Raw genomic sequence first — 9,885 nt, forward strand, 5'->3', positions numbered from 1 at the left:
AGTCAGTATGCACTATCACAGGAAAGTTAGATCCCATTAGCACTTGAAACTATACTTTTGGAAACTTAGGCTAAGTTAATTTGGATTTGTTATTTGATTCACCTACTGACCTTTTCTTTTGTTTGAAATGCTTATCAGCATAATGAGCTAGGTGTCGTGCATATTTGTGAAGAAACATCCTTTTTGGTCCCTTTTGGGACAGAGAGGTACTCCTTGATCTTTATGAATGACAGGTTACTGTTTTGCCTTATTGCTTAACCTAATGTAATGAAATAAAGCAGACAAAGCTTAAAAAAAAAATTGGCCACCAAATTTAAAGGAATAATTTTATAGGTCAAACTATACACATCTGTATACTAAATGTTTATAGTGTTTTGTTGTTTAAATTGACAGATATCATTGTGTATATTTATCATGTACAACATGATATTTTAAAGTATGTCATCACTAAGTATACTCACCATGGTGTACAATTGGATCTCTGCATTTGGCAAATTTGCCATACTGACTTAAAGGCTTAACTGGATACTTATAACAGCAGGCAAGGCTCTCAAACTAGGGCCTCTGCTTCGTTCTCAGCCTTGCTTCTACCAACATCTTTCCTTCCCTGCCATTCTCTGGCCCCATATGGTAAAACTGTTGCCCAGAGGAGCCTTTTTCTTGCACATGTTATTCCCTCTGCTTCAAGTGCCCTTCTCCACATCCCCACTTCAATTTTCTTTTCCTGACTAACATCTTCTGTTATTCAAGAGCCATCTCCTTTGACAAGCTTTCACCAGTTTCTTCTTGTGCTTCTACAAACCCTGGATAGTACTTACTCTGCTGTACTGACATTTCATGTCAACTCATCTTTGTTTTCCACTAGACTGGGTGGGAAGGCTGAGACATAAAAGAATGCAAGAAGTATTTCTTTGGAAAATAAATAAATGGACTGAATACATGTTTACAAAGCCACTTTTGTCTATGTAAACATGCACCTATCTATGCGCTTCTCTATCCATGCATCCTTTTATTCAGTAAATATTTATTGAGCACCTATTATGTGCCAGGCCCTGTTCTAGGAGATGAGGATGCAGGAATGAACACACCAGACAAAGTCCCTGCCATTACAGAGCTCATATTTTAGTGCAGAAAGACACTAAACACAATATGTACTGTAATGTAACATGATGATAAATGCTCTATGGAGAAAATAAAAGTAGGACAACAGGTTTGAGGGTGACAGGTGCATAGGGCGGTTGAGGGTGACAGGTGCATAGGGCAACTGGAGAAGGGATCTCTGAGGAGGTGATACTTGAACAAATATTTGAGGGAAGAGAGGGAGCAAAACCCTACAGACAACTGGAGAAGAGCATACCAAATGGACAGAACAGCAAATGCAAAGGCCCTGAAGTGGGAGCATTTTTACCATGTTTGAGGAATAGAAAGGAGGCCAGAGTGGCTACAGAGGGCTGAGCAAACAGTGGTGGGAGATAAGGTCATAGAGGCAATGGAGGTCTAGACTGTATGCCATCAACTTATCCAACCACCCATTGAACACATACCCTTGCTGAATAATGTGGTAAGAAATTTCAATATTGCTGGGGTGAGTGGTGGCAGTTTCAAGGAGTTATATGTAGGACAAAACAGCTTTCCCTACAGATAGATGCTTTCCTTAGTTCTCTCCTTACTCAGAGCCCTTCCCACAAGGTTCTCAGATGCAGGTCCTACAGGAGACCAGGCACTGTTTGCCTTGGGAGGGTCATGAACTGGTGGAAATTGGCCAAAGTTGTTTCCTGCTGGTTGGAGCTGGGACCAGGCTGTGCACCTCCGCCCAGTTGGAAAGGGTTCTGGGGCTGTTATTCATCAGATACGCTGCTGTGTGAAACCATTCTCAAGTTTCTCTCCTTTGCATCTCTCCCTCTCCCAGGAAGTCACACCAAAAGAGTCAGGAGACCCATGTTCTACTCTCTGCTCTGTGGCTACAATGAGCGGTGAGATCCAGGACAGGTTTGGGGCTCTGTGAAATGAAGGATTTGAACTTGTTCTAGCGCTATTAGGTCACCTCTGTGTCTTAACGCTTTCTGCATGGTGGGCCACCTGAATTCTAATCCTGGCAGTAGGTCTTTTGTGACCCTCCTCATGCTACTGTACCCAGGTGTAAGCACAGCTGGGCTGCTTATTCAAAAGCAGTACAGGTAGTGGGGTTTGACTGAAGCCCCGATGTCTCTTCTCCTGAACGTCTCCTTCCACACTTTTCTCCTGCATGTCCTGACATTTCTGCCATTAGTCATTCCCCACAAAGGTGGGAGACTGTCTCCAGGGATAAACGAACCAGCAGGCCTGACTGTCTGCCTTACCCAGACGGGGCTCAGTCATCCTCTTGGAGAGCAGAAAGGAAAGGCATCTCTCCAACGGGGGAGTGACACAGGAGCTGAGACTGTTAAAAAACCACTGGGGGTGACTGATCTAGGGCTCACTACTGAGTGTTCCCAAGCAGCTCCAGACCACGAAGAGCTAGGGGAAATTAGAAAGCTCACTGCCTGAAAAAAAGCCTTAACAGATGAGGGCTCTGAAGAAATACTTAGTTAATTTCATGGTTTCATTTAGGGCTAGTTGCTGTGTAAATAACTCCTCAGCTGTGGATTTTTTTTTAGATCGTGAGGCAAAGTTGAATCCACTAAACAAGCAGAAAAAGGAGGACAAAATTTATTTGTCTGGCAACTCAGAGGAAGGCTGCACATTCTTGCTTTGCTAATCTCGGCTCTGGCCTTCCCCGAGTTGCTGCTGCAAAGGATTGTGGGAGTCCTAAGTCTTCCTTCTTATCAGAAGGGCTGAACTGGGCAGGAAGACTTGAGGCAGTGGAGGAAGTTTTGGGGATGGAGGTGCTTGTATAGCCCAGTGACCCAGCATCTCAGGTCAGGGGGACCCTGGCTGGGAGAGGAGGACAGATATTTTATCTTGAATTCTAATGAATTCTAAGGATTAGAGCATCCTGTGAACTCAGCCAGGTCTGGGTTCCAGACCCAAATTGCTTCCTTTATGAGCTCTCTTTGAAAATATAAAGGCATATTAGGAACCAAGATGTTCCTTTCACTTTAAACTGGGAGTCACAAGATCACAGAAAGTGGGCCAGGCATAAGCAGCAGGGAGTGAAGGGGACTGTGGGAGCTGGCAGCAGCCACTACTCTGATATTGTCAATTGTTGCCATGGTGCCATCTGCCTGGATGGCCACATCTACCAGGCGTTCTTTTTTATTTTTTATTTTTATTTTTTGATAGAAAGATCTTTACACAATGATTTTAGAAATTTCCCACATTTCAGTGTTAGAAATGAATTGCTTTTGCATTTATACCACAAGCATATCGAGAGCACTTACTGTCTGCAGGCACTGTTTTAAGCACTTCACAAATAGTAACTTATATAGTTTTTATAACAGTCTTATAGGTAAGTTTTATTGTACCTTATTTTGTGGATGAGGAAAACGAAGCACAAAGAAATTAAATAATTTGCCTAAGTTCCCCCAGGCAGTAAGTGGCAAAGCCTGAGTTTAAAGCCAAGCTGCCTGATTCTAGAGTCCATACTCTTTGTCACTAGGCTATGCTGCCTCTTGTTAAAACCAAAGACAGTGGAAACAAAGCATATGCAAAACACTGTACAGGACTAAAACCAAACAGACAAATGACCAACAATAAAAAACACACACATCCAGACCTTTTGTTTGCTTCTTATGATTTTAACCTAATAAAACAAAATTTACCACCTGTGTCATTTTCTCCTGCTTTTGTGTCTACTTTGTACACTCCTTCATGCCTAACTCCCGTCTTAACAATTATTATTATTATTATTATTATAATAGATGGATTCTTGCTCTGTTGCCTAGGCTAGAGTGCAGTGGCGTGATCTCAGCTCACTGCAACCTCTGCTTCCTGGGTTCAAGCGGTTCTCCTGCCTCAGCCTCGTGAGTAACTGGGATTACAGGCATGCACCGCCAAACCCAACTAATTTTTTTGTATTTTTAGTAGAGCTGGGGTTTCATCATGTTGGACAGGCTGTTCTCAAACTTCTGATCTCAAGTGATCTGCCTGCCTTGGCCCCCCAAAGTGCTGGGATTACAGTAACAATTCTTTTGTTCTTTTTTTTTTTAAAAATGATATTTCCAACACTGATATTTTCCAGCCATTACATACAACCAATCTTGCCACCTGCCTTTCTGCCATTCTTGGTCTCTGAAATGCTACTTGTCTGTTTCTCTTTCTTTTTCTTTCTTTTATTGTCCATTCTAGATTCTCACTTTCAAAATTCATGGTCAAATCTTCCCCGAATTCATCTCCCCTGCCAGGTGGACCCCAATGAGCAATGAGTATTTGAAGGTTCACAGACATCCTATGCAATGACCCACAGTCTTTTTCCTGTACTTGTATTTATTTGTTTTCTGTGTTGCATAATGCAGCTATTCATAATCATAATACTTCTTAGTATTAATCTCTACTTTGTGTGTATTTGTCTTATCTTTCCAGCAAGAGTGTGACCCTGGGGAGCAAGAATTGGGTTGACTATGTATTATACTGTCCCTTGCCCACTGTCGGGAGGTCATATCACATAATGGGTAAGGGCATGGGCTTTGGAGCCATCCCACCTGGGCTCAAGTCTTGGTCTTCTGCTTACAAGCTGTGTGACCAATGGCAAGTCATTTACCTCTCTGGACTTCATTTTCCTCATCTGTAAAATGAGGAGTATAACTAATACTTCCTTCATATGATTATTGTGAAACAGAATGCATAAGAAATGCTTCAGTCAGGGCCTTACTGTCATCTAGTGTGTCATCAGCATTTAGTAGCTCTTATCACTGTGTCACAGGTACCATTAATCAGCTTTGGTGTCTGTGAAATGCTTCAATTTCTTGGCTCCAAAAAGATGTCTGTTTTTTAGAGTTAATTTCACTCAGGTATGGCATTTTTAGGAAGTGTTGGATAGGACCAGTTAAAAAATGCAAGGCACTGCAATTATAGAAATAGAATGTGACTTTTTTGTGGCTCTGGTCAAGTTTAACCTCTCCAGAATTGAAAGAATTGGAGGGTCTAGGACCTCTTTGTGTTGAATAGGAGTTGGGGGAGCTGCAACTGCACATGCATGTGATTTTTTCCAGGCAATCTATGACATGTGTTTGTACAGTGCGTCAACACAAATTGCCTAGGAGTAGGCTTCCCCAAACAGTTCAATGTACATAATAGGTTGAGTCACACTATCGGTTAACATAGAGTTCCTGGTACTAACCCACTCCAGCCTCCCTACTATCACAAGGTAAGCAATCCCAGGCTACTCAACACAAGCTGACTCATACTTATTGTTAAAACATGACTTGCCAAAGGAGAGCTTTCTGCATGGTTCTTCCCTCTAAAACAGGAAACAAAGCTATTCCAAATTCAAGAAGACAGGAACCTCCATGGCCCTCCTTCAATACATCCTTGAAATTCCCCTGCTTCACAGCCTTACTGAGATCCACTTCTGGCACTTTTCTAAAGGCCTCTGGAGGACTCCCAGTAAGGTGTCCAGAGGGCACATTTAGGGACGTGTGGTCATACTAGGTTCATCGCTGAGAAAAATTCCTGTCCTTATGCATGAGGATGGTAGGGAGAAGAGGAGCTTGCACTGCATAACAACATCACAGAGTTCACTTGGGTTTCTCTTACTGTGAGAGTCCCTAGTCTGGGACTCCCAACTCTTGGTTTAGAGAATTGTAGAATTATGTGCTGCTTCCTCTTCTTTTATTGTTTCTAAAGCAATTCAGTCTTAATATGGAATAAGAAAGTTTGTTGTTATTGACGGTGATGATGATACAATTTGGGGTTTGTTTTTCAACAAATATACCAGATTATGCACATCCAAATGAGGGTTACCCTTAAAAATAGTCACTTTGAGAGATCATGAACTTGAAAACGTGAATTCACCAAACATCTCTTAAATACTTTTTATGTGCCAATACCATGCCAGGTCATTAAAGCCACAGTAAGTTAACCATAAGTTAAGAGCGCAGCCTCTGGAGTCTACTGACTTGGGCTGAGGTCCTGGCCCTGGTGTTTATGTCATCTTCTGAAAATTTTTTATAAGCCTCAGTTTTAGCAATAAGGGGGCTACTGGGAACTGAAGCCTTGACCAACAGCAGCCATACTTGTGAGGAGGACGACCAGCAGCCATTGCACAACTGGGAACTGGTAAAACAAGATAAAAATAGCTGCTCACTGTAGACATATGCAATAAAGAACAGGGAGGCGGAGCCAGTAGGTATCATCCACTGAAGGGAACACTACCTAACTGCGTGTGTGAAGTAGGACATGGGCTACATAATGGGAATATCTGAGGTGAGTTAAGAGGGATGAGAATATGAGTCCTGAGTCTACCTGTTATCTATGAGATTTCTGCAAATTGTTTAATTTATCTGTGCTTCAACTGTCTCACCTAAAAAATGGAGTTGAAACTACGTACTTCATAAGGCTGTTGAGATGATTAAACGAGGTAATGCATATAAAGCACTTAGCACAATACCTGGCTCAAAATAAGCACATGCGCATATGTGCATGTAAAATCACTAAAACCCTGTCCCTATCCTCCTTAGAAGCTTTCAATCTTAGAGCCACGAAGACGGCCAGTACATGAACAGCTTGGACTATACTTCGCCTGATTTTTTAGAGATGGAGGTTTCACTGTGTTGCCCATGGTAACCTCAAACCTGGGCTTAAGTGATCCTTCTGCCCCAGCCTCCCAAGTAGCTGGGACTACAGGCACATGCCACTGTGCCCAGCTTACTCTAAGTGCTGTGTGAGAGGTATTAAATTATGCTGTAAGTGTGAGGTCACATCCTGTAGGAATCAGTAGACAATCCATGGAAGAGTGAACAATTGTGGTGAGGCTCACAGGATGAGTAGAATTTTTGACAATTAGACTTGGGGTGAGTAATCTAGGAGAAGGGAATGGAATCGCCTATGTGAAGGCACAAGGGTGGAAAAATGAGGATACGTTCAGGTAACAGAGTGTATTCAGTTTTGTCTGGAGACCATTTGTAAGACTTCTGCCAGCTCTGACTTTTGTTGTTGTTGTTGTTGTTACAAATAGCAGAAGATAGATGGGAAAGGCAGGTTGGGTACCAGTTAAATGCTAGATTAAAATGTTTATGTCTAAGGAAAAGGATGATGGGGAGTCATGGAAGATTCTTTAGTATAAGGATGGTATGATTGGACTTTAGGAAAACTTATAATCTGGTATGATTATAAAGGATGAATGAAAGGGAGGAAGTTTGGAGGCAAGGAGATGGACCAGGAGGCTACTGCAACTGTCTAAATGAGAGATAACAGGGGCCGAACTATACAATATGGCAGATGAGATGGAAAGGAGATGATGGACTGAAGAGAAGTTTCAGATCTATCATCAGTAGGAATTGATACTGGTGGAATGGTGGGTGAATAAAAGTAGGAGTCAAAGAATACTGCAGTGAAGAGTTATTATAATGAGGGCACCAGCAACAGTGGTTGGAAAGTTGCACAGGTTTGCCAGTTTGGAGAGAGAGAGAGTTGTATGAGGTGGGATTTGAAGTGCCAGGGGGACCTTTAAGAGGAGATGCATGGCAGGCAGTTGGAAAAAGTAATGAAGCCTCAATGGTGTTGTTATTGCCCAAGGGGTTTTTGAAACACCTTCTTTAGAACCATTCCAACATAAATGAATTAAAATCTTTAGACTCTAAGCACTGACTAGATTTCACCTCTCCATATGTAATTCAGATTTTAAAAAATTATGCAAAACCGCAAAATATGTATAAGAAAGTTCAATCAATAAATTCTGATTTTCCTTTGATGCTTACTTTGATGATCAAAAAAAAAAAAAAAATAACGAAAAAGCTTTAGCCTCCACGCACTTCTTCACCAATCTACCTGTTCTGTTTCTCTCTCATGGCTGATCGCCATACAGAATGACGATTGGACTTGCCTTTCGAAAACCCAGACTGCCTTCTAAGTCGCTCCCAAGGCTGCAAAGACAGGTAGCTCTTTACTCTCTCATGATGTACAGCCTCCATTCTCTTTGACCATGAAGCAGCATTACTGCCCACCTTATTAATTAGAATTTGCCTCAAGTGACCTAGCTGTTTGCAAAGAGCAAATCTTCATCAAAGGGTAATGATTTGCCACTATTTCAGACTTTAGGACATTTAAAAAACATTTCACCTTATCCCACACAATACACACAAAAAAAAATCCAAATGGATTAAATCCAAATTCATAAATTCACCAATTTAACAAATAGTTATTCAGTGCCTACTGTGTGTAAAGCACAGTTCTATGCCTTCAGGATAAATAGTGAACAAAACAGACTGAAATCCCTACTCTCTTGAAACTTACATTCTAGCTGGGTGGTGAAGCAAACAATAAGTCAATTGTGTATTATGTGAGAAAGTAATGAGTGCTATCAAAAAAGGAAAAAGCAGGTGGATTGGGAGGGCTGGAGTGGGGACAGTTAAAATTTGAAATTGTGTAACCTTGCTGAAAACTGATAAGTGGACAAAGATCTGGAGAAGATGAGGGAGTCATTTCTGCTGATACCCAGGGGAAAAGTGTCACGGGCAGAGTCAACTGCTAATATAAATGCCTTTTTTCATCTTTCTTTTTAAATTTTACTTTAAGTTCCATTATACATATGCAAAACGTGCAGGTTTGTTACATATGTGTACATGTGCCATGGTGGTTTGTGGCACCTATCAACCAGTCATCTAGGTTTTAAGCCCCGCATGCATTAGCTATTTGTCCTAATGCTCTCCTTCCCCTTGACCCCCCACCCTGTGACAGGCCCTGGTGTGTGTGTTCCCCTCCCTATGTCCATGTGCAACTCCCACTTATGAATGAGAACATGTGGTGTTTGGTTTTCTGTTCCTGTGTTAGTTTGCTGAGAATGATAGCTTCCAGCTTCATCCATGTCCCTGCAAAGGACATGATCTCATTGTGGAAGACAGTGTGGCAATTCCTCAAGGTTCTAGAACCAGAAATACCATTTGACCCAGCAATCCCAATACTGGGTGCATACCCAAAGGATTATAAATCATTCTACTATAAAGACACATGCACACGTATGTTTATTACAGCACCATTTACAATAGCAAAGACTTGGAACAAACCCAAATGTCCATCAATGATAGGCTGGATAAAGAAAATGTGGCACATATACACCATGGAATACCATGCAGCCATAAATGCTTTTTTAAAAGTGGGCACGTGCCAGGCTAGTTGAAGATTCAACAAGGAGAGCAGTATGGCTAGAGCAGAGTGAGGGGGGGATATATGCTAAGAGATGAGGTCAGAGAGGTGGTAGTGTGGATAAGACAGATCATTTTAGCGTCTTCTAAGCTATTTTATTTTTTTACATTTTAGTAATATGTTTTACTTAACCCAATATATCCCAAATATTATTATTTCTATAATCAGCATAAGAATTAATGATATTTTTCCATTTTAAGTCTTTGAAATCTAATGTGCTTGCTACACTTACAGCACATTTCAAGCGTTCAAAAGTCACTTGAGGCTTGTGGCTGCCACATTGGACAGCACAACTGTAAGAGAAATACAAAAGGCACTGGAATTGACTTTAGCAAATTTAGGGGCTTATAATTGCCCCCCATCAACCACCTAGAATGTGTTAACTAAGGTACTTCACATATGGGCTATAAATTTCTAGGTAATTTTTTGTTTGTTCATTTGTATTTGTTTTTGAGACAAGAGTCTTGCTCCCCAGTCACCCAGGCTGGAGTGCAGTGGCCCGATCTGGGCTCACTGCAACCTCCAATTCCCGGGTTCAAGCGATTCTCCTGTCTCAGCCTCCTGAGTAGCTGAGATTACAGGTGTGCACCACCACACGCCCAGCTA

The 9,885-nt window shown here is 41.6% G+C and overlaps 1 protein-coding gene across 1 annotated transcript in view; it reads left to right on the plus strand.

The window, feature by feature from the left end:
- Positions 1 to 9,885, plus strand: part of LOC108514206 (dynactin subunit 4) — an 18,014-nt gene that overhangs the window by 3,550 nt on the left and 4,579 nt on the right. The window contains exon 2 of the mRNA XM_017850279.1: positions 8,708 to 8,712. Within this exon, the coding sequence (XP_017705768.1) occupies positions 8,708 to 8,712 (5 nt within the window). The remainder of the gene's footprint in view (positions 1 to 8,707; positions 8,713 to 9,885) is intronic.

The sequence above is a fragment of the Rhinopithecus bieti genome, unplaced genomic scaffold (assembly GCF_001698545.2).
Source record: "Rhinopithecus bieti isolate Rb0 unplaced genomic scaffold, ASM169854v2 scaffold_34319, whole genome shotgun sequence".
Classification (NCBI taxonomy): domain Eukaryota; kingdom Metazoa; phylum Chordata; class Mammalia; order Primates; family Cercopithecidae; genus Rhinopithecus; species Rhinopithecus bieti.